Source organism: Nannobrachium achirus (assembly GCF_963921795.1).
Source record: "Nannobrachium achirus genome assembly, chromosome: 12".
NCBI lineage: Eukaryota > Metazoa > Chordata > Actinopteri > Myctophiformes > Myctophidae > Nannobrachium > Nannobrachium achirus.
In genome coordinates, this window is record NC_137832.1 from 40,262,577 (window position 1) to 40,289,397 (window position 26,821).

Sequence of the window (26,821 nt, forward strand, 5' to 3'; positions counted from 1 at the left end):
ACACTTTTATAGATGGCTGGCCTATACAAAGCCCTGCTATAAAGAGCATTTGTTTTTTGTTTTACGGTAAGTGCATGTTAAGTGACTAACTATTTTAAATTTGGAGCAATGGCAACTTCCATGGTCCGATCCTGATCAAGCCAGTGACAAAATAATTCATAATTGACTGTCAGATTTCATTCTGGGTGGCTTATATCTTGTCTTCATTATCTTTATTACTTTGACAAATAAGCATGCCAGTTCTTAAGTGGAGGATATTTTCATTGGCATTTATCTCTCTTCTAATGCGATATTTTGCACAAGACAAACAAGAGTAGCTAGCTATTAAACATTGCCAGGTGTTTGATACTGAATTATAGATCAACCAATCAAGCTAGCAAGCAAGTAAGTAAGTAAGCAACACCATTATAGGCGTAGAAGCTTTATTAGATTGGTAATTTCTCACGTAGAACAGTCAATTTCATTAGAACATACAAAGGGTTGAGTCTTACAACAACAAATTACTCTTTTCACCATAAATGTGAACACATGAAAGGTAACAAAATCATTTCGGGATGAGGGAAGACACACTGAACTTAAGACCCAATTTAAAAACATAAAACCTTTTAAATCTTTACAGGGTAACAGTGCAATAAAAAAAAGCCTTTCTGGGGGATTTTTCTTAAAGGGTGACATTCCCTCATTTGAAGAATATAATTTCAGGTGAGAGATGTATACCTTTGGATGCATGGCACAAAGTACACCTATAAATACAGTTTGGTTCATGCACAAGCTTACCGAAATACCAAATAAATGTGAAAACAAAATATACTAGCAGGAACACTTGAAAGATACAATTCTTGTCAATGACTCTGAATATTTACAATTCATCAACAGCCACCTATTTGCAATTAGAGTATGTACAAGCTTTTCACAATATGAAAAATAGTTTAAACATCAATCACTGGAATAATGGGGGAGGGGGGCATAAGATGGAACTTTTTGTTTAAATCATTTCAATAGTCTATATAAACTCTTTTCAGTCGATGCTCACTCCGTCAGATGTAACGATCACAAGTCACATACAATCACACATTTAAAGGTGTTATGACATCAAATTTCATATTTCTTTATTTTGATGGTTTGTTTCATGTTTCCTGACCTCAATTACACCAAAAAAACAGAACTTTCAACTTTCAGTGTTTTTTCTGTAATCTATATATTTTTTGAATTACGAGGCTCAGAAAAGTGAGTTAATTTGCCTTTGGACGTACACATCATCACCCAGGGGAGGGTGAACTCAACAACCAAAGTGGTGAATGGTAAATGGTGCATTGGACCGATGCAAACACAATGTAAAGTAACAGCAAAGGTGATACACCCTCCCCTGGATGATGATGCGTACGTCCAGAGACAAATGAACTCACCTTTCTGAGCCTAATTATTCCCAAAACTACAGATTAGAGAGAAAAAAACACTGAATGTTGAAAGGTCAGTTTTTTGGTGTAATTGAGGTCAGGAAACATGCCTAAGAATTAAAAAAATAATAAATAAAATGATGTCATAAGACCGTTAAAAGTTGAAAGAATAACCTAGACAAAAATGTCCTCACTGTATACATTCTCTGCAGAGATTACTCACTGATCATAAAGTGGGTGTTTGTATAATATGTTATGGTATTCATGTATAACATATAAAAAACAACCAGAACAATAACAACATCTATCGTAAAGTGTCAGTTCAAATGGATTGCCCTGTGCTTCTTAACAACATTTGTATTTTGTATAAATCACTTATATTGGAAAACATTTACAAAACAATAAAAAATAAGTATATTTAGTAAATAATCATATTGTACAGCATCATGTTAAGCTATATTAATTATGTGAAACAAGACAACATATATCAGACAATATACTGGATTCAAACATGAAACATCTGACAAGGCAGACATTAAAAATATGACATTGAGATGATCTCAATGAGATCCAAACACTTAATGTATTGTGTTTGAGTGACATATCATGCCTATAGTGTACTTTCCATTTTTGACTTTTCCCCCTTGGAAAATTGTTTACATATAAGTGTATTCATTAATCTGTTGGAGAAGATGCATTCTAAGCCCTTTTTAAGCTGTTAAAATAAAAATAAACCTTGGTATCAAACCGTTTAAAGAAAAAGTCAGAATTGGCTAAATAAATAAATAACTGGAATGCATTGACATCAAAGAGGAATTTCAAGATTTTCGAATGATGTACCAGAACTGACAAGTTCAGAAAATGACGATATTCTATGTAGTAAATCGTTTCTGTAATGTTTAAAGGTGTTTGAGGTTTGTCTTGTAGGCAATGGCCAGACTATATTGCAGTAGGAGAGAAAGGGATATATTAAGGGGTAATACAGAGAGATATACGAATATTACTAGGCAGGACATGTCTGATATCGGGGATGATACCAATATTCAAAAACCAGTTGAATGCCTCATGTCTAAATTTGGGTGTTCATTGAATGAAATGAATAGACATAGTCTTCTATCATGTGCAAGGGCAAATTTCATGATCCCGTAACAGCCATTTCATTTCACGTCCTGAACAGCCTATTCTGTTCATGTCCAAACCCACTGCTTATAGTTTTTTTTATATATACAGTATACCAGTATATAAACTAACTTTTCACATCTAACAGCAGCAATAGGCTTGCCTTTATCCCCTGATATTGTGAAAGACATTAACAGACATAGATCTCATAATGCCTTCAATAGTAATTCTGATAAGTATATGGTAAATTAGTACAAACACACTAACGGAGGTCAAGGCATTCATTGGAGTAAATGTGGCTGGTGGGCACATTGTTGTACCCCCAGTATGATATAATACATAACTAGTACGTACAGATATACATAGATATATTGAACACTGTTTTTCTGAACAACATTGATGTGTTTTTCATGGTCTGTCAGCATCCCAAGAGTGCCACCACAAATATACTTAAAGTAGCAATCTCTGGTGCCTCGCCAAAAATAAATGCAATCAATGACTGAGGGTCGATTCATACTCCACTTTTAGAGCCTAATTTATTTCGGTTTCGGGCTCTGTCTAAACTATTATATGGCGTCATTCAGAGGATCGGGGGGGAGCCCTAAACAAGGGTACGGTAGCTCGATAACCCGATAACAGATTTATTGAGTACCCGGTATCAATAAGCTTTGGGCTTATCAAGCTTGTTATCAAGCATAGTGGCCCATGATGTCACGTTTAAACCATCAAGGCGATCAAGAAATTATTACAGTACTATCAATAATATAAATCCAACACTTATTGCACACAAATGAATGAGCCGAACCAAAATAAATTAGGCTCTAAAAGTGGAGTATGAATCAACCCTTAGTCCTGGTCTGAATTTGACTATGAGATGGACAGACACCACTGCATCTATAGCCTTGCCTCTGCATTTGTATCTATTTCTCTCTCCCTGGTGGCTTTGAAAGCGGGAATTTAATCAATGGCCCCACTGTGAAGACATGTGTGATCAATGTGTAGACCGTACGCTGACTACAGACGAGGCTGTTATTGGGAGAAACTCCCATAAGAGACTCTCTTGGATAGGTGGCTTCAACTAGTTTCTAGCTCATGAATACCCCGTAATGGAAAACCGCCCGCCCTCATTTCCTCGCTGTGCATTGGAGATAGATCTTTCTGTAAACACATTATGCTTTCAAGCTTCAGGAGGCCACATCCACACACCTTCGCAGAGATGCCTCCATGCAGTTATCTGACATGGGATGCATTAAAGTAAAAAGTATGTTTAAGTAAGTTTTTCCAAGTAAGACAAAACAACGTCTACTGTAGCTACTAACACCAGCATTTATGTGAGCAGTTTACAAGATACACAGACTGACCACAAATTTAGAGCTGGTTGGTGCCACTGAAACAGAATAACCTCTGAAAAAACCATCACTGTCACTAGAATACCAAGAACATCTACCTGTACCTGTACCTGTACATTTTACATCAGTATGCTGATATGCTCTGAAGGAACTTACCCTATGACGAAGCAGTAAAGCCCAAAACAGTGCACTTGACTGATCGTAAAGCTGTTCTATTTACAGCCAATAAAAGGTCAAGGAAAAGAGAAACAAATCATGTCACTGGAAAAGCCTCAATTGCCCTTTGATCCCAAAATGTATGAAACACAAATCCTCTGACTATCTTCATCATTGTCCTGCCTTCTCCACTCCAACACAACTTTCCTTCACTCACTCTTCATTATTTCGGCCTTTTCTCAATAGCCCTAAATAAAGAGAGAGGAGAGGCTCTACTCCCCCCTTCCAGAAATGAACACCAAATTGTAAGAATGAAAGCACAGGCCCAGCCTCTGGTCCTGGGATTGACTGTGCTCTCCGGCTCCCCCTGTCTCCCCTCAGGTGGCGTCATCATCGTCCTCCAGGTGGTAGTTGAGGGTGATGACGGCACTTATGAACTCTCCCAGCTCCACAAAGTCAGCCGTGATGATGTTGATGCCACTCTCGCCAGGCCTTTGGGCTCTGATCCACTGCATCATGCCTGGCAAGGCCCTGAGAGGATACAAACAGTGGTTGCAGAACTACTCAGATGTAAAGTAAGTAGTAAGTTTAAATAAAATTGCAATAACACAGAAATACTCTGTTACATGTAAAAGGCAAAATATTCACATTACAATTTTGTCAAACATTTTGAAGACATTTCAAGATTTTTCCAATTTATAAACTCGCAACGTTGCCATGAGACACATTGTGAACTTGTGAGCTTGCAGATCGGCTATTTTCAAATAGCTGAAGTATAGATATGGGTTTTATATCAATAATACAAATCTGCAAAGTAACTAAAGCTGTTTGAACCCACAAAGACACTTTCAGCATACTGAAAAGTATCCTCATGTTTGGATATGCTGTCATCATTTGCAGCATGATAGCCTGAATGGGGATGTTTCAAAGGATGCCTACATACAATTAGGCAAACAAACAGCATAGAATGGTCGGCGGTTATCAAATGAATTATTCATGCTGGGAAAAAGGATGGCTCTGCTGTTGACGCAAGTCACTCAACCAAAAATGAGAGATAATGGAGAGAAAGAGAAGAACGATGATAGGAGTCCCCTGAAGTCTGTTGCAGCTGTTCAAAAGACGTCTGTATCAAACGCCTGGAGATGTTGTGCAACCCAACAGGCCTCTACATTTTGTTATAAAATCCAAACAAATTCCCAATGCTTATGTTTATCATAATCACATCATCACTGATATGTACATAATCCTAGGACCTATATTAATATTGGGTGGATGGTGGGCATCACAAAACGTAATATGGTCTACTATGTGGAAACAACTTTAAACTAGATTTGAAGGCTGCGTTGTGGCCTGAACATATACAGCAGGGTTCCCCAAATAGTTTTCCCCAAGGTCCGCAGGGTTCCCCGAATAGTTTTCCCCAAGGTCCGAATTATGTCTAGAGTACCAAGCAGAGGGACACAACATTGCAGGGGGCGACAGTGGCGTTTCCGCTACTCCGGCAACAGTTCAGATATCGTCACTGTCGGGCAGAAACCTCGTATCTCCAAGTTTCAAATGTGTACGTTTTTTGGTAAATCAACGCCCTGCTTCATCATACAAGACTGTCGCGCAAAACTAGTGAAAACAGCCGATCTACAAGCACACAACGCCTCGCGATGCGCGGCGTTGTGTGCTTGTAGATCGGCTGTTCTCACTAGTTTAGTACATTTTATGGATGATAAATACAAAACGAACGGTTTTGGACATACAAGGTTTCCACCCAACAACGACGATATACTAGTGTTGTTGCTGCTCTTATACTACCATTATTACTGGGGTTGGTGGGGGCCAGACAGTAGCCCCCGCGGGCCGCAAATGGCCCACGGGCCGCCTATTGGGGAACCCTGATATACAGTATGGTGGGTGATGTCCACCCACTGGTGAACGCCACAAACGTAACATGGAGACCACTTGAAACTAGATTTTCAGGCCACAAAGGGTCAATGATGTGTTTTAAAATGACCTCTCTGTGATGGTTTCTCTCAGTCCACTTGCCACTCCTTTCATCACAGTGCTGGCTTTGGGCGTTAGGACCACCTGAGAGACAAAGAAGGTCCCCTTCCTCCTGCAGGAGATAGAATTCAACAAGTATATTTTTTTATCATGATCTCAGTTGCATTTATGTTCCGAAGAGGTAAAACAAAGAGGAAAAAAGGAAGAATTAAGAAAAGTCATTCTAACAAATGTTCTTAGGGCAGAACATATTGCAAACATCTGCTGAAATTATTTTGAAATTATAGATTGCTGGGTGTCTCCTGCAGCCTACTGTATGTACAGTACATAAGTTATAAATGGGATTTACTACGAGTGCACTTCAGGTGCAAGCTTTTCATACTGCGTGAGAATGCTGTAGTGATGCCGTGGCGTGAAACTGGATCGAGGGAGACAAGTATAATGCTGTTGGCAAGTTACTGCAACGTGTTGTTTGTTAGGGGCTGTGTCCACTGTCCATTGAGGCATTCTTTCCTGCGCACAGCGTAGCCTACAGTATATTATTTCATGTTTTCAAAGGGAGTGCAGGTGACACCAACTGTATCCTGCCAACATGAACACGCACAAATCAAGTCGACGCACAGTTCCACAACAAAGCATGAATATTGAAATGAGTTACTTTTGGGGGGAAAGTAACTGCAATATTATTACACGAAACGTTGTAGCAAGGTATATTACTTCCTGGTATCGCAGTTAACTAAGAAAACCACCACATCTTGTCCGTACGTGCGTAACGCCTCAATGTTTATAGCTGCTGACCTGTTTGTTGACATTGTGACGACACATTGTTTTGACATCACCTCATCAAAGATCAAACCCTGGATATCCATACTTGGAGACGACTGGATCATCATCTAGATCTTCATATATGGAGCTGATTTCCAGATGATGCCCTGTTAGGGCAACCACACTAATACAATCCCTTTTATGCCCATCAATATTAAGCCCATATCTGGGAATTCCCATACAATAGAATCCCTTTTATGCCATCAATATTAAGCCCATATTGCACAACCTGTCACTTTTCACCCTTAGGCGTCTTACTGGTATTGTATTATGTATATTATTATATTATTAACACGTTAATTTCTTGTTACTTATCAACACTGTTTGGCATGCTAACGTGCATAATTTTATGCCACAAAACAGTGTGCCACACAGTAACATGTTGGCGCTGACCTGCGGTCGGTGAGGGAGGTCTGGAGAAACTGCACCAGCTTCTCTGGGTCGGTGGTGTTGGCCCAGGGAGAAGGCATCATCTGACCCGGCCACAGGAAGGGCACCTCCAGAGCCATGGGGTTGTGGTAGAACACTAACACCTGGTAGTCCTTCTCCCACAGATACTGCAGGGTCACCTGGGGATACAGGGAAGCCGAGAGGCTAGGATGGATTATTTGGCTTAGAAGCAGACATGATGAATGCACAGTAAAATACTACTTTTAATGATTTATAATAGCATTTTAAAAAGCTAAATGCCAAATGTACATGTATAGCAAAACAAAATTCCAGAGGTTTTGGGTACCTTCAACACTCAGGGCCATTGAAAATCTGGAGTGTTACTTGAATGTAAACAAGGACCTGTAAATTACACTCCAGATTTTGCTTTGAAAATAAAATAAAAATGTCAAATTGTAAAATGTAATTTTGAATTGTCTTTAGTCTTCACCTCCTGAGCATAGAACAGTACTAATATAATACTATCTGTATATATGTTACAGTCAGTTTGTGTAACTCAGTGAGATTGGGGTAAGAGCGCTTGTTTTGTCGTTCACCACACACCCCTAACACCACCTGGATCAATTCACCTTGATAGTCTCTTATCAGCGCACCTGTGTAATTCTGTGTACAGTGCGTAGTCACCATGAGATGGCGACAACAGCCATTCACTTGTGTAGTCGCTGACGTCACTCGTTTGCGACACCTCTTTCGTTGTTTATCCACTAGCCTAGCTCAGCTGTGTTTAGCCATTAGCTTACTATGCCTAACTCTAACCCTAACCCTAACCTTAACCTCTGTAAAACTATGCCTAACCCTAACCCTAACATCCGTGGGGTGAGGCGCTATCATTCCTGCCGGCGCTACGTTGTCGTTGTTGTTGTTGTTCCGCCCCGCGCCGCACGATAGGCGGTATTGCGTTAAAAGGAAAAGTGCTTAGAAAATGAATTTCGTTCCCACGTCTGGGCACTACTCATTCAATGCATTTTTGCATAGACAATACCCTTGTGGACTTTGGGTTAAAAGTTCTCCGCACGAAACCTGCACGACTTTTGTCACCAGCCAGAATTGTATATAAAAGTGAATAACAAAAAAACGAAAATCTTGTGCTGCTGTTTTTGCTTGTAAAATGTACTATATTGATTTTGGCAACACAAAATCTTTCTCAAATGTCATACATACATCTACTTAACATCTGAAACAAGTATTGGTGCCTTTGTATTCTCATAAGTGAATTTAGATCAATTTGTTGTAGCAAATTTGTTGAAGAAAACGCCTCAATGTACAGTTTGTGATTGGCACCCAGCAAAATGAAACATACACATAGTAAATTGAGCTAAAACCTTATGTCTCATACATAACACATCTCACAGCCAACTGTGTAATGAAAGGTACCTTGGCCAGAAATGGATGAAAATCAATCAAACTGCTATCACACCCCCCTGAATTGGAAAAAATCCCAAAATGGACAAGACTATAATAAATGCACAAAAGGTCATGTCAGGTATAAAATATGTATTTAAGTACCACAGAGTGTCCCAACATCTGTCATTTGTAGGCTACATCAAGACACCCCCCAACTAGTCTCGCGAGGCCAGACGGTTGCCTCCGCGATTTGGGCAAATGCTCCCGCCATACAGTCTGGCAAACGGAAATAGAAACGAATGAGTGCGAGATAAAGCGGATGTGACGCAACCGCTCCCTTGGTGCAGTAGCAATAACATGTCCTACTGGAAGCGTTATGTCTCCTTTCAATATTTCTGGGGGCGTTATTTTGTCTTTCTCTGGTGTTGTTGGTGTTTCCTCCATGATGTTTTCAAACGTTTTCTTAAACTATACACCCATAACAAGAATAGGCAGCTCGAATGACTTTGTCTGAGCTATTGTGTTTCTGTTATGTTTCCAATGGGACTACCAGGGGACTACAGTTCAGTGCAGCACTGGCTACTTCCGATACTCGCCGTTCGGGAGCTGCCGCTCCAGACTCCATATAGCATTCGGAGATTGTGGAATAGTTGTCTGGCTACGCGAGACTACCCCCCAACCAAAACAAAAATACATACAAATGTTGGCAGCATAAGTAAACGTAAGGCTGTGCTGTGACAAAATACAGCAAATGTTAAGCTTTTTCCTCCCACATGTATGTATTGCATAAGCAAATCTTGAAATAAAACAAGTATTTAGCAAATTTTACATGCCGACATGGTGCGTATATTACTCATCCCTATCACGTTCATCCAGGGGTCATCAATATGTCTGTATTACGGACAAAATGTGTCAGTGGCTGATTTTATATCTTATAATCTTCTTGTTTTTGATCAGTAGATCCAATTACTGAATTCGAAGTCGACAGGTTTTCTTCAGAATATCTATGACATTGTGACATTTTGGCATAGTAGGAGTTCAACCAGTACTAGTACGCCCTTAACTCTGAGATTGTACAAATGGAACCAAATGGTTCTCAGAGTTACACACATGTTATGGTAATTCAGGGCTTGCTCTTCTATGTGTTTCTGGTATATAATATTGTCCACTCATTTAGTATGTCCTTGGCAAAAAAGATATTTCAACATAAATCTCCACCAAAAGCCAGCATGGTGATGAATGACCCTTGCTTAATCAGAGTCATCATCCCATAAAGCTTGTTTCTTTTGAAACATTCTCACAGTTCTGGCACTCCGTTTCCGACCTGTTCTGGCACTGAAATAAATCAGTACAAGACAGTCTTGCAGACATACTGTACAGGTTTGCTTGTCTTCAACTATAGTAAACAACATGCAAAACACTTGACTGTGGAATCAGCACACTGTCCTGTAGATATGTTGAGCAAGGATGATGTGGTCACTGTAGATGGGTTAGTGTCCACTGCTGACATGGTGTGGGTTGGAGGAATGGAGGTGGAGCATAGACTTGAGCTCTGCAGAGACAGGGCTGAGTGTAATGCCATCCAGACCGCTTGCTTCCTTGGCATCAGCATTATATGTCTGTTCCAGTAGCATGTCAAAATAAACACTACTGTTGTGGCAGCCATCTGCTTGTCAGCCAACAAATACACCTGCCACCAGTGCTTCATGTACCTCTGAAGCTGTTTCCAGTCATTTCTTCATCTAAGGCAAATACAAAGGTAAAGATTGTTGCCCGTACTTGTAGTGGCCTACTGAAGTGAGGTAGGGTAGCATTCTTGCTGATTCACAGAGATGTCCTGTCCAGTCACCTTCCCGCTCGTAGTAGATAAACCTTTGGAGAATATCTGACATCTCCAGGAAGTTTGCCCAGAGGACTGCAGTTGGTTGCCCATTGAATGATTCCTGAAAAGAGGCAGCTGATCTCCTAGGACCGCCATCTCTGGATGCCTCGTCATTTCTAACTTCTGCCAGTTATCTCTTTTTCAAACAGGACTTTGAGGGCATGTAACGTTTGGTAGTATTATGTCTTTTCAACAAACATCTTCTTGACAGTTCCTTCTCGACAAAGACTTGCTGCAACAAGCAGATCATCTGCCCCTGCATCCCTGATAATCTTGCAAATAGCCTTCATGTTCAGTAGTTGTGAGCTTGGTGGAAGCCTCCCAGCAACAGGACTACATTGCCAAACTCATCTTGGTGCTGCCTGATCTCCAGTGATAATGGTGTACTTATGTAGTGAAGAGTCGTTTCATCTCTTTTCTGAGGACAGAAGGATCAGTTGGCGATGCTGGGATGAGTGGAAGGTAGCCAATAATGCTAGCCTGTGGGTGAAAGTTTACACAGAATGCTGAAAAGCCAGGTAAACCAGCTTCTGCATCTGGAGGAGCATTCAGCAACTGTGATGTTGGAAGCTATTCTACCTACAGTAGGTGCCACACAAGTAAAAGGTCTTCAGCCAAGCCATCTGATGAAGTCTCTAGAATCTCCAACTTCCCAGTGCTCAGGAGACCTGGACTTCTGTCTGTCTTTGCTTGCTGACAAGAAACACTTGGGAGTAGGTGGTTCAGCAATGTGATAAATTAAAAATGTCATCTTTAGGATAAATTTAGCTGTATGTACGTTTTCTCTGATTTTTCTCCGCAATCTTCCCCACAACTCTTGATAGAGGTAAAACTGACCAAATGTGTTCATATTGCTTTTGTCATAACAGCCAGCTGTCACTGTAAAAGTCATAGTAAAGCTCTAGGGTGGTGGGTGGCGTCCATCTTGGAAATATGTAAATTAAGATCCAGACACACCCAATCATGAAGATAAGTATTCAATTGAGTTTCTCTTGCTGTGAAATCTAAATAGACACCAAGTTTACTTGTCATTATAACAACATTACAGTCACTGACAATCACTTGCATTGAAGCGTTTCCTTCAACAAATTTGCTACATTACATGATCTAAATTTGCATATGAGTATACTAAGGCACCAATACTTGTTTCAGATGTTAGGTAGATGTATTTATGACATTTGAGAAAGATTTTGTGTTGCCAAAGTCAATATATCAAACTTTACAAGCAAAAACAGAAGCACAAGATTTTCGTTTTTTTTTTATTCCCATTAAATACATTTCTGGCTGGTGACAAAGATTGTGCAAGTGACACGCGGATAACTTTTTGTTTCTTACTTAATATCAATAGATCTTTCTAATGAAGCAAAGTTTATGTAGTGCCCATGGGGCGGGAACGAAACCGAACGATACCAGCCACGCAATACAGCCGAGCGCTCCTGTTCTCAATTTCACTGAAACTCAAAAAAACTGTGACATTTATATTTTTTAATTAGGTTGACATCCGCTGTGGATTATTTAGTTAGCCTTCAAGGTCAGCTGACATACTTCCTGGGCAAAGATGGGCGGACAGAGTTTGTCTCCGAACACCTCCTTCAACATGGTGACCAGCTTCTCGTGGTGCAGGTTCTGGACACCATAGAAGTGGTTGAAGTCCAGGAAGACCACCTCTCTGCTGTGAGATGAAAGGAAACTACTGATCTGCTCCAGACCTTCTCTGACCTGGTCACACACGCACGCACGCACGCACGCACGCACGCACGCACGCACGCACACACACACACACACACACACACACACACACACACACACACACACACACACACACACACACACACACACACACACACAGTTTGTATTACTATACTTGTAAGGACATCAAAAGTTCAGGATTGCAATTTTATCAGTGCCACTTTGGGATATTCTTAAACCCTAACCATAAAGCCTGAGTTGTACCTACCGATTTATTTCACTCAAAATAACCAAACTTCGATCTACAAGCTCACAACGTGTCGTGCTGCGACAGGTGTGTGACATGGCGTACGTGCAACACCTACAGTTGTCATGTCAACTTTAAAGAAAACAACCTGTTGTACAACAGGTGCATTTAACAGTGGTCAATTGATTAGTGTAGAGGGGAAAAAAGGAGCGGACCAAATATAGAGCCCTGGATGATCCTAGCCTGGTAAACCATCCCGGTGGAGGAATTCACATTTTATTTTCATTCAAGAGGATCCTGGTCAGCTAAGTATATACTGTTTAAGCGACGAGTTGACGCCATACTTCATTCAAATCAAGCAATGCAACTTGTTGCAAGGCCTTGCAACATGCAACTACTTGCAACCATTATCCCCAATGGCAGTTGCAAGTAGTTGCATTGGTGTGGACTGGCCTTAAAGCTGTTCTGTTGCAAGGAGTTGCAACAAGTTGCATTGGTGCGGTCTGGCCTTAATAACCCTCCCTTTCTTTATAAGTGCACCTACAGTATGGACACAATTACACACACACACGCACACAGACACAACAACTCACCCACGCTACAAGCATCACCACTGCATGTTACATTATTACATGCATGCTGAACATCAAACAGATCCTCTGTACTGACCGTGGCACTGAAGAGCCCGTGGGCGAAGTACAGCTCGTTGTCTGGATCCCGTGGCTTGGTGGAGATGCGTAGGTCAAAGAAGCGGACCCCAGCCTCCAGCTGGCTAGTGAAGTTCATGGTCTGTGTAGCCAGCCACTTCCTCATTAGCTTCTTGGCCACCGTGCCAAAAACAGAGACAAAATTCTGCACTGTCTCCGGCTGCTCCGGGCCCACTGGAGAAGACTCATCAATGTAGAAACTGAATGAGTCATGGGAACCTGGAGGGAATAACAGGGAAAAATGCATGTTAGTTGCAACTTATGGAGGGGAATGTGCTGTGTGCAGGCCTTTATTATGATTGACTTTATAATTATGATATTTTTTGCTGAGGTGGAAACATCAAGTTCAACTTGTCAACAAAGTATATAGGGTGTATAGGGTTGTGTTTATTAACCCCAAAAATATGGTTCTAAAATGAGAGCTTCTGAGAAAAATCTGTAATTGTCTACTATTCTAGACATACGTAATTTAAAGGGTATGGGCTGCAAACAATCAACATTCGCATTTCTCCACTAACACCGAAATTATCAAGTATGTATGATATGGATCTGGGACAGTCACGCATCCACAAAAGCCAAGAGAGTACAGAGCAGAGAGCAGCTTTGTCTACAGTGGCCATCTACCGCGCCCTGTGGAATCAGACTTTTGTCATGTCAACTTTGAACAAAACAACCTGTTGTAGAACAGGTGCATTGGACAGTGGTTAATTGTTCTGCCAGGCATGATGTGTTGTGTGATGCCTAATTATCTTAAAATCGTGCAGTGCATGTTTGATATAAAGTAGTAGTTTTGCAGAGAAACACACACACACACACACACACACACACACACACACACACACACACACACACACACACACACACACACACACACACACACACACACACACTAGAGTTCTCAAATTCTGCCCGAACCCGACCATACCCGAACCCGACCGACATTTAGGGTAGGGTAGGGCCTAAAATGTATGCTAATTAGTAGGGCCGGGTAGGGCCTCGGGCTCAATGAAATGGACTATTGATATGCATACAGCTCTTTCCTATGTTAATTTACCCTGGTGTGACACTTCAGCTTTTGTAAACGTTGTTGAGGAGTGAACTCATGTTTTTTTTTGTGTGTTTTGTGTGTTCCTGCTCTAAAAGACTCGGGACGGCGTGGTACTGCGTGACATGACCAATGCAATGCAACACTGCATTCTGGTATTGTATAACGCTGAAGAAGGCTTGGTTTGTTGTCCATGGAGCTACGAACTTTGATGTCATTTACACATCTTACCTGGTTTTTCCCACATTCTGAATTCCCATAGACTTTTTTCATATCGCGTCATATAAGAACTGTGTTCCAAACATAAACAAATGATCTCAGCGGTTTGACTCATATAATTTAGATTATGAAGAATCAACTGATGGTGAGAAAACACTAATGTTACTGTCGCCGAATTAGTTACATTTCCGCCAGAGATAGACTGTATCAAATATTAGTAACTGACTATCATAAACCATACAGAGACACCTCCCGACAATATCGCAGAGACCGTTTGTTTATTTTTGAACCACACTGCTTATATGAGACAATTTTAAGATGACTCAATGTTATTCTCCATAGAGAAATTACTTCCGCGAACCAGGGGATGAGTGAGTGACGTCATGACTTAGTTTTCGTTACTCTATGCCCATTTAAATAAAGTACCTGAAGGACGTTTTTGTGGGTGCTGGCAATTTAAAAAATAATTCTAGGCAGTGTACCTATATATAGGCAGTCCTGCCTGCTGAAATGACAAAATCTTTAATGCCTCAGAACATAATAAGTCAAGCCTTTTTCCTAGACCTTTTTCTAATGCTTTTAATGCATATTGCATAAGTCTTCAAAAAGCATTGCTTTTGAAGCCTCATCCTGGCATGCATCTATTCAACATCATATTGAGGTGCTCCGCTCCTCACCTCACCCCTGGAGATGGAAAGGCCCTGAAGCTGCCATAATGCTGAGGTCAATACTGAAAATGACCTGGCGCTATGGCAACCAGATATATACTGTCTACCTACAGTATCTCCAGGATGGGCAAGTAAAACAACACTTTAACCCACATGAAAAATACTTTTAAAAAAAAAGTAAAGGACCCCTAGAAATATATGTGTTTGACAGCAGACCACCATCTGAAATTATTTTGTTCCAGGGACCAAGAAAAAGAAGGATATTACGTTACAAATGTCTGCTTTAAAAATATATACATAGATTTGCTGATTTTTCAAAAATAGCAGATCTACAAGCTCAAAGCGCGGCACTCGGTGCTATCTGCTATTTTTTAATAGTTAAAGCATAAAATAATGTTGGTGACACAGATCCCGGTCTAATTCGTAATTCTTTATAATCGTCATAATCATTTCCATGTTATAAACTGACGGAAGCACAATTAAATTGTTAATTGCAATTAGTTGAATGACAATTAATCGCCAAGTAAATGTAATAACAGTGACAGCCCTATAGAGCATCGCAACGGAAGTGGTTTAATGGTGCCCCATAGACTTTTACAAAAATATTTATAACAATTATGTTAACCCTATAATCAAGCCATCCAGGATCTCAGTGAATCATGATCATAAAACCTTTGATCCTATATAAAAACATATTTTAATATTTAATTAATTGATATAGGATCTACATTTAATAAATAGGCTACCCTTTGTTTAGCGTTTTCTAAATTTTCTTTTCACAGAAACAAAGGTTTCATGGTCATGATTCACTGACATTCTGGATGGCTTAACATAATTGTTACACATATTTTCGTGAAAATCTATGAGGAAATGAACGAATGAATGCATTTTTTAGTGCCTCTATCAGGCAGTGTGACTTTAAGTGGATGGATTGGACTGCACCTTATTTGAATGACAAAGGGAGAAAAGGACACAATGTGTGTGCATGACATGCACGTTATGCAGAAGAGGCTGTGGGGTGACTCGGCTACCCTGTTTCTGCTCTCAGTGAACGCTCTCTCTGTTCCTCTCTGTCTAGCAATTTATGACTATCGCATGCACGAGCACACACACAAACACGAAAAAATACTCAAATGTTTTACTAAAAGTATCGATACTGCAATACAGTAAAAGTAGAAAAGTATCGGCATCAAAATGTACTTAAAGTATCAAAAGTACTCATTATACAGAATGTCCCATTTCACATATTTTATAATGTATACATATCTTTTGAAAATAGCAGATCTAGATCGTCTATTTGCAAATGGCCAAAATGTATATATGTATATATAATGTGTTTTGTAATAATAATCAATATACAAAGTAACTAGTAACTAAAGTTCTCAAATAAATGTAGTGGACTCTGGAACAAAAGTACAATATCTGGATCCAAGATGTAGTGGATAGAAGTAAAAGTATTGGAAATTACTCAAGTAAATGTACTTAGTTACTTTCCACACACACACACACACACACACACACACACACACAGCAGTGGGCCCACACTCCACATATTGTACACGGCCACATCCCTAGCACTCACTCACACACTCACTCACACACTCACTCACACAGGCCCAATGTGACCTTCAGCGTAGTCCAGAGCCAGGTCATTGCAGCTAGCCCAGAGAGTGACCATAAGCAGGTTAGACAGCCGAGTCCAAAGGCCACACAGTGAAGCTGTAGCAACTGTAGCATTAGGATCAGATACAACGGCAACCTTACCAGAGGGTGACCTTAAAAACAGTCCGAAAAAATGTCTGTCTCAAACATCTCCATGGGCGGATGACAGTGTTGTTTTTGACAGCAAATTTTGATTTAGTTTTAGTCATAGTCTTTTGAATAAAATGTCATTTAGTTTTAGTCATAATTTAGTTACCTGAAAAGTATTAGTTTTAGTCAAATTTTAGTCGACTAAATATTTTAAGATTTTAGGCGACTAAATCTACAGTTGATTTAGTCAACTGAAATGTATTTTGTCGGGCCTTGATGGCATCATAATGCGTCACGCTGTGACGCGTTGTGAGCTTGTAGATCTGCTATTTTCAGCATGCAACACACTGAGAGCAACCAAACATAAAATGTTCTTCTCCACTAGTCCCTCCCTAATGTTTTAGTCTAGTTTTTATTTTGTTGACGAAATTATCAATATATTTAGTCTTAGTCTTAGTCATCACAGATTAGTTTTTATTTCGTTTTTATTTAGTTTTCGTCAGTGAAACAAACGCAGTCATAGTTTTAGTCGACAAAATCAACACTGGCGGATGAACAGAAAAACATAGAAACAGACAGACAGAATGAATGAAAGATAGCTAGCCAGCCAGACAGACATAGAAACGGACAGACAGACAGAAAGATAGAATGAAAGCCAGCCAGCCAGCCAGCCAGCCAGCCAGCCAGATAGACAGATAGACAGAGACAGACAGACAGACAGACAGACAGACAGACAGACAGACAGACAGACAGACAGACAGACAGACAGACAGACAGGAAAGACAGAAAGAAGGAAGGAGGGAAGGAAGGAAGGAAGGAAGGAAGGAAGGAAGGAAGGAAGGAAGGAGAAGGAAGAGAGGAAGAAAGTAATAAAGGAAGAAATAAAGAGGAATCACCTTGGCTGACACACACTTGAGCTCTGTTGACTGCAATATTCTGTCTGAATAACAGTAGGGTACTTTGTGATTAGTACATTACGACACTTTTAAAATTCTAAAGTCTATTTGTGCCTCCCTACTCTCCCTACTACACCCTGCTGAGTGCTACCATGTCTTCAAGCTTCAATTCACCCCATTGCATTTGTATTCTCAATCCATTATTCTACAGCTTTGCTTTTCAACCAGGTGGTCCCTGGCCATGCATTCAGAAAATCATTAAAAAAAAGAAAAAAGAAAAAAACGTACTTAATTTTACTTTTATTTGCAACTCTTCTTTCTTGTTTGCATGTGAATATTTTGAGAGAGGACTTGGGCTGTCCTGCTTTGGTCCAGGTAAAACATACTTTTGTAACTTGTTGATGCATTCATATTGCAAAAGGTTTTTGTGCTTCTTGACAAATGATATACCTGCTCTTTACTGGTAATAAAATGCTTTGAAAACTGACACTATTGGGTGGGACCTAATCTGAGTTCCCAGAAAATGTCGACATCGCATACCTGACAATATAATGGTGGTCCCCAGGTTCTCTTGGTCAGGAAGGTGGTCCCTGGGTCAAAATCAGTTTAAAACCCTGGTTCTACAGGGAAACATTTGTGCCTGCAGACTAATTTGTCCACTTCTGTACTGCAACTGTCATAACTGTGACTGTCCATCAAAAAAAATCAATGCTATGCTATGAATAGATGACTAAGCTATTTCCAAGTCCTTCTCTAGTGGCAAGCGCAAGGAATCTTGGCAGGATGTGTACCTAGTCAAGCACTTAAGGGCCATAACTGCCCTTGGGTATGCCATAGTTGACAGCTAACTGGCGATCTGGATGGATAATATCATTATAGAAAATAGCTCATCATTTCATCAACTCTCCATTTACCATCCATTTTCTCCTCTTTGAATCATCTTCACCCGCACCCTCTCTCTCTCTCCCATACACCTTAAATTACAGGAACTTTCCTTCCCCTATCTTTGTTTTTACTTCCTGTGCCATTTAACAGTCTGATTTTTCCCTTCAAAGATCCCCTGAGCTCATGGTGTTTACCCTGCCATCTGAGATTTCATCCCGCCTGTTCAGGGGGCTTAAGTGGCAGGCGGGTGATCTAGCCACATGGGTTTGGATAGATTTACGGCTAAAGGTCCTGACCAGGCCTGGGCATTTACCCCAAGGGAAACAGGGAGACAGGGGATGCTTCGTACGCGATGGATTTGCTTCCATCAGTCCCAAAGGCTCACTTACTGTACGTTACAACAAGTGCTCTCCCTCGTCAGCTTCAAACCGTTGGCCTACAGTTATGTATGCTATTCATTTCTTGTGTCTGATGAAGTCATATGCTGCTGGTGTGTTTATGCGTGTGAGTTTGTGAATCACCCTGTGTGGATTCATGAGACGGATCTGACTCAGGGGTGTAGTTGTACCGATTTAAAATGAAGCAACACGGAACTGAAAGTTCCTATGATTGGCCACTAGTTGCACTGTTCTGGCACCAGAAGCAACATTTTCTCCATAGGATTCCATCCATTTCCTCAAAACTTTTACATTTGATTTTCTTACCTTAATAAACATTGTCATAAATACGTTTCAATCACCATGATATGCGTTTTGTGAAAATATGGTCCAATTTATATATATATATTTCATGTTATAGCAGGGTATGCTGTAGGAGGGGCTTGTGATCACAGGCTTGTGATGATTCTTCTTCGTGTGCTGTATTTTCGGCAAGCTCAAGACAATGTCCCATGTATCCCTGCGGTTGCACGTGACCTTTGGCAGCCAATAGCATTCGAGATGGTACCATTTCTACCAATGAACGTTGATTTCTACAATGATGGCGTCACCCATACAACGGCCAAAAAAGCTTCATTTTCGCAGCATAGAAACCAATGGCCTTACACGGTCCATATTTTTTTACAGTCTATGATCTGACTTTCTGATCTGATACTTTCTGGGGTCTTTCTGTGTAGCATGAGCTGAAAAAGCCTCAACCCTCCCCGATGGATACTGTCTGACTAAAAGGCGATCAGGTAGTCTCTGTTAGCTATGTCTCTTAATTTCAACTACTTTCAACTAGGTTTCAGTTCCTGGATGGATTGCCTATCTTAATGGAGAAGTCAAGATTGATTACAGTATTCATTGCAGAATTTAGCTAAATATGGTACATAAGTCAAAATTAAGACACAATCCCACATCAAGTGCTAATAAATAAATATAACCCTGGAACATTGCATTCTAATACACAAACACTCCACAAATTAGAAACCCATTGGACTCCAGAAATGCCAGAAATTTTCCCGGGACAGTTAAATCCATTCACCACATTCCACCAGCAGACACTGCAGCAAAGCCTGTTAAATGCTGACAGCGCAACAGAGAAGCAGCTTTATCTGTGGCAGCCCACCTGTGCTGACCATTTCATTCTGTGTCGCCACAGTCCCAACCACAGCCAGGCAGTCTGTGGCACTCGCCCACTTTACAGTCGCAGATCCAACAATGGCCAGGGCACAATCCCCATTATGTCCATCACTTATCATCCTAGAAAAGACAATTGGCACCTGACTACACAACAAAAACAATGGAACACAAAGGAACATTCCTCTCTGCCTCGTATTGCCTTTCCTGACCCCTGTCTTTGAGCCACTGCCCACTGCCAACCTCTTTTCTCTGTCTTTCTACTGATATGACCTTTCTCACTCTCTGGTATCCTCTCACCTCTTAATCGCTCTCTCTTTCTCACAGGTTGAGTGTTAAGTTTGGAGACGCTAATTAAACCTGTGGGCTCGGCTGGTCTAAGCAGTGTGACATCACATCAAGGCCTCCGTAGCTGAGTGGGTAGAGAGGCCGAAACAGAAGGTCCCCGGACGTACACGTCTACCTGAAGTGTCTGAGGAAGACACTATGGCTCTATTTCGATTGTCTTAAGTACCAGCTCTTATGCCTTAACTTAAAGGCCTGTCCATACTGTCTCCGAACCCCGAACCTTTCGTCTGAGAGTTCCGACTTTCCGACATGCAGCTTTCCAAACTCTAATTCGGGGTAATGCTTTTCAGAAGATGCGAGTGACGCCATTTTGTAGTTGAACCTTTAAGTTAAGGCATACGGTAAGAGCTGGTACTTAACACAATTAAAATACAGCCCAAATTACTTCTGTGTCTGTCTGTGTCCCTTTTATGCACCCGATTTTAAGTCCAACACGCCCAAGGGCACGGCACGCAGATGTGCACAAGGACATTTGGCACTGGGCATGAAAATGACAACTGTGTCAGTTGAAAACTAGCAGACACCTGTGTCCCTTATTTGCAACAGGGCCCTTAGATGTGTCAACCAAAGCATTGTTTCCCAGCATTGGTTCCCAGCTGAAAACAAAAGGTGCTCTTCTAGACGCTCATCCAAACGCTCAGAGTTGAAAATATTTACTTTTTGAGCCCAGATAAAAATGCCAGAGGTGCATGCACAGCTCAGAATAGATGCTAAGTACCTCATTGTGTCCTACACAATACAATCCAAACTGCACAAAAAAAGCCTTTGTGGACACAGCCCCTTAGCCAACTGCAAGCAAATACCTCTATTGTAGCACAACATTAAAAGGTGCTAAAATACAGTATAAACTGATTCTCAACCACTTATCCTTGAAAGGCATTGCACCCATAAGGTAGATTTACTCAGTCAGGAGCTTCATTATCACCACTTGTAAGCACTAAGGATAGGCAGATCTATTATGGATTGAGCCAACAACCTTTGGGGGTCAAAGCTGTCAATAAATCTTCCATCTGCATTTAGCCACAGTGTTATTGTCCTTGGTTAAAAAGCAGCCACTTAAAGAGAGGGCAACAGATGATGATACAGTACATGCTGGGAATTCAAATAATGTGAATGAAAAGTACCTCTGCTAAATATATGAATTATACATTTCGTAAATCAGCACTTGAAAAGGTATAAGGTATATCTGTCTGTCTGTCCGTCCGTCTGTGTAACGGACTGTGTAACTTTATGTATTGTTTTTGTATGCCGTGTGCATCAATATGTGCTGTTTCTCCCAAATAAATAAAGTTACAATTTGAAAATTTGTGGGTGGAGGTTCTTCCTTGGCCTACTTGGGTGTTCATGCAAATCTGCCTGCACCTCACTTGACTGAGGTGTTTTATAAGAAGGAAATATAATTTAAATTTAAATCCAAGATCAAAACATAGGCAATTAGAACATTTTGAAAACATTCAATATTTGAGAGCAGAAAATCGAGCGCAAGACAGGGCATCAAAGACCACCATGGTGTACAGAGTCTGTGGTTATTTACTGTAGTAGCAGGTAGGCTAGGAATATTTTGCGACCTTCGGTCGCAATAAGTTTAATCTATATCTGAAAGCTGCTTTCACATGGTAAAAATAATCAATCACAACTCACAAGCTTACAATGCATGGTATGCGTTGTGAGCTTTTAAATGGGCGATTTCTTTGTGCACCACACTGACATGATGCAACTAGGTATAAATTGGTCTTTTTACTGTCACCCCGTGGAGGGCAGCCATAACACCTGTTGTACTGTTTGTGTGTGATAATAATAATAATAATAATAATAATCATAATAATCATAATCTTGATTTGTATAGCTCCTTTCATACAGGGTTGCAGTTCAAAGTGCTTCACAGGCAGGACAGAATTCGGATACTTCACAGTCAGATATAACATAGCAAACACCAGGCAAAAACACAGAATATGCATAGAATAAGAGGAAGGCATAAGAGGAAGGGCTTATGATAATATAATATAATATGATAATAACAAAGAGCTCTGGTGTAGAGGGGAAAAAGAGCTGACTAAGTACAGGGTGAAAGGTCAAGTTTATTAAGTATTGACGGTTAAAGTGGTTAAATATCTGAAAACACAAATTGACATGAATCCAAAATACACTGATGATTGTGCTGTCAAACGATGAAACTATATGGAATCTATGGAGAGGTTGTGGGGGTCCCTGCTTCATCACTCTCTCAACTAAGGGGTCCTTGGCCTGAAAAAGACCCCTGTTCTATACTGTACAGTCTCGGTGCATAGAAAGAAAAGCTCTTCTATTTTCTTTTGAGGCCGCTGATTTGTGTCAAGTAAACCTGCAGTGAATGATCTCAGTGCTCTGGAGTCTGGATGGAGTGTACAATAAAAGGGCTGTGATGTATGCAGGGCTGAGCGCTAGCTCTGTATTATGTGTAGGACCTTGAAATCTATTCTATGGGAGACCAGGAGCCAGTGGAGGGTATACAGGGCTGGTGGTGTGGTGTGTTCTCTTTTCTTTGTTTGAGTCAGTATAAATCTAGCAGCAGAGTTTTGTATGAGTCTGTCTATGGCTTGTGTTGGTAGTCCTGTGAGTAGTCAAGCATTACAGTAATATAGGCAGCTGGTGATGAAGGCATGGATAATTGTTTCTGCATCAGGTTGTGACAGGAAGGGTAATTTTAATTTTTGTATTTAATTTGATTAGATTTTTTGGGCTTTTATGCCTTTATTGATAGGACAGTAGACTGACAGGAAATGGGGGGAGAGATAGGGAGGGACATGCGGCAAAGGTCGCCCGGATTGGGAATCGAGCTGGCGAAGCTAGATAGATAGATAGAAAGATAGATATATAGATAGATAGATAGATATGTGACCAAGTAGCTGTGCAAAGCAGGCATGCAGGCAGACTTAGTTCTTCATTCCCAATCAACATTTTTATTTTTTGGCAAACCAAATCGCCACCATGCAGTGTCTTGGGTGTAAGCCATCCAAGCTGTGTTGGCTGGCAAAGTAAACCCATTTTGCTCAAAAATAACATAGCTTTGAACTTAATACTGAAATTGTCAGATACTAGACAAGACTGCTCCTGTTCTTTCTTCTTGATGGAACACTTAATACTGCTCTCCAACATCAGATTCACACAACATTAAAACACAAACAATAACAGTTAACTAATACCTTCAAAAATACATTTACTGATCGAAATGGGTTCTCAGCGAGTGTGCACACATGCACGTGTGTGCACACACACGCACGCACGCACGCACGCACGCACGCACACACACACACACACACACACACACACACACACACACACACACACACACACAGTGGCAAGTGAAAGGTTGTAAAAGTCAGAGGTGACTGCGTCTGCATCCAACTGGTGCAGAATGGACAGCAGCAGAGCTGCAGGGCCAATGAGCAGTAATGACACCTAATTAGATGGAACAGGCCATGTTTCTAGGCTGCCTCATCGTAAAAGGGCTGGGTTGTGTCGCACAGCACGTGTAACGTGATTCAGCGAGACCTGCTGGCACCAGAAAACACGTCTCATGCATGCCACTTCAATGTCCCCGTCTTCCATGCACTGTTTAGGCTCTACCCGAGGCTGATTTTACAGAAGCCATCTAAATCAGTATATCACACTTTCAAGATTTTTCAAAAATGCTTCTTATTTCCTAGTGCCTATCCCAAAGATTTCCGGGTGGTTATTTTCATGTCCGTGGTGCCTATCCCGAAAATCACCGGGTTTTGCCTTTTATTGCATAATCTTGCAGGTGAAAGTAGGCATTCTGATCTTCATTCAGAATGAAATTTGCTCATATCTTACTATTTTTGGATTCGCTGTGGCTCTGCAGAGTTGTGGCAAAATGGTCAAAAAAGGCTGGCACATATACCCACCCAAATTGGAAAAGATGCTGGCACTAAATGAGTAGCCAATGCAAAAAAGCTAAAATGACAAAGATGCTTTCTGGGTTTTAACAGGCTATATTTGAAGAGGGGGGGAAATAAAAGCCTAAACTGTGCATGTGCATGTGCATGTGGGCATGAGAGCTGAAATCAATGCCACTGCTATGCCACACCTCTTTGGGAACCAAGGACATGCATCTGAAATGTGGCTTCCCTCCCTCAGCCCTATACCCCACCCACCCCATCCCCTCTTTCTCTCTGATGAAGCATGTATAAATACAGGCTATGTGTCATCTGTTAGAGCCAGCGGGGAGGAGGGGGTCAGAGTATAAAATAAAACAGAGTGAAGGATTAAACTGTGGGGAGCTGTGTGTATGTGTGTGTGTGTGTGTGTGTGTGTGTGTGTGTGTGTGTGTGTGTGTGTGTGTGTGTGTGTGTGTGTGTGTGTGTGTGTGTGTGCGTGCGTGCGTGCGTGCGTGCGTGCGTGTGTGTGCCCAAGAGATAATCACTAAGTGCTCATATAGAATTAACTGGCATCTAATTAGCCATTCTATCAGCAGAATGGGAGCTGGAATGGGGTCTGATAAGTCCTGCTCGAATGTCTTCAAACATCTGGATTTTCAAAATGCAAGCAATCCAGATTCCCCGCCTCCTCTTGGCTTCATATCAAAGTGTCCTTGAGCAAGACACTGAACCCTAATTGCTCCCGATGAGAGTGGTTCCTTCCGTGCACGGTTGCCTCCGTGCACCGTCGGTGTTTGAATGGGTGCATGCATAGCCTCAGAATGATGCTCGCATAACGCACATAAAAGCGCCATTTGGATAAAGCAAGCCGCTGGAAATGCATGCACGTTTTATCGGTGCAACTTTAGTTCGCCGAGCAAGTTAAATGCATTTCTAGCTGCGCTTAAACATTAAGCTATATTGAGACTTCTATTATCAGGCTATAATTATAATTATACATAATAGCCTATAGACAAAGTAACCTAACAAGTCTCAGCTAACGGACGCGGTAGGCTACTCTGTTTACGCGCCACGGCGCCAGCATATTCACTTTGAGCAACAGGTCTCATCATCATAATGATTATTCTAATTATTTTCCCGATTTCTTTTTTCGTGGTACAGATCAACAAAAGGGCAATTCTTAATTCTAACGTGGCAAAGTGGCAAACCAGTACATTCATTGTCTTGCAATCCACAATACGGATAGACACGTCTCGTTCACGATCAACCATTGATCATGACTGCGTGCAACAATAAGGATAATAAATAAATGCAATAAACACATACCGGGTATAGCCAGGTTAGTGAGCGGGGTAGTATGCATGGTTTGCGGTAAACTTCCCATCCAGTCGGCGAACCGCAGGTCACTTCTCCCGTGAGACGAAGCCATGCTGCCGCCGAGCAAACCGTCTTCACCCGGAGTCTGTCTGTCTGCAAACCAACCTTCAGTCAGCCTGTCTCTCTCTCTCTCTCTCTCTCTCTCTCTCTCTCTCTCTCTCTCTCTCTGTGCGGCGCTCGCTCACCAATCCACACACCAAACGCACACTTCAGCCACACCGTGTGTGTGTGTGTGTGTGTGTGTGTGTGTGTGTGTGTGTGTGTGTGTGCGCGCGCGCGCCTGCGTGCCTGCGTGTGTGTGTGCGTGCGTGCACACACCGCCGTGAAACAAAGGCGGCATGCATGCACCTTGCGGGAGCGCGCACATGCGTTAACACAGCAGCCAGTCTGCTCTCCCAGTCATTCGTTTTAATAAAGCCAACGAAAGAAGGGGGAATGAATCAATCTATCACACACATATTTTAATGTGAGGAGACGCACTCTTAACTAAACTGTTAATTAGGCTGGAAATTAAGCCCACAGACAAGGGAACTATAGGCTAGCCGAGAACACAGACTCTAATTGGCCATACATTCATTGAACATTGTCTTTATCATAATTATGATTGAGTATTGTGTAGCCTACTGTATATGGGCTAAAAGAAGATATAAAAAAGACATTTAGAACTAGGCCTATGGGCCTAGGCTAGCCTATCAGACAAACAGTGAAAGTAATTAAAGGGGAAGACCACCCATTTTCAATATTGAACTATGTCATTAATATACCTTAGAGGAGTTGTGTGGAAATAATATAAACGTTCCCCCTCTTCTGTGTTGCCTAGAACTGGAGGATTGATTTTGGGGTTTGTGTTGCAAATTACAACTTGATGACATCACACATTGTACTTTACAATACAAACCCCAAAATCAATCCTCCAGTTCTAGGCTACACAGAAGGGGGGGAACTTTTTATTTATTTCCACACAACTCTTCTAAGGTATATTAATGACATAGTTCAATATTGAAAATGGGTGGTCTTCCCCTTTAACCAAAGAG

At 41.2% G+C, this 26,821-nt stretch overlaps 1 protein-coding gene across 1 annotated transcript; it reads right to left on the bottom strand.

Moving 5' to 3' along the window:
• Positions 1 to 417: 417 nt before the first annotated feature.
• Positions 418 to 25,908, bottom strand: plcxd3 (phosphatidylinositol-specific phospholipase C, X domain containing 3). The gene is made up of 6 exons (XM_080739505.1): positions 25,737 to 25,908; positions 13,123 to 13,379; positions 12,063 to 12,236; positions 7,235 to 7,410; positions 6,027 to 6,128; positions 418 to 4,552 (listed from the first exon to the last, which is right to left on the bottom strand). Exons 1-6 carry the CDS (start codon positions 25,837 to 25,839, stop codon positions 4,399 to 4,401), a joined length of 966 nt encoding a protein of 321 aa, XP_080595631.1. The 5' UTR covers positions 25,840 to 25,908; the 3' UTR covers positions 418 to 4,398.
• Between the last annotated feature and the right edge of the window lie 913 nt (positions 25,909 to 26,821).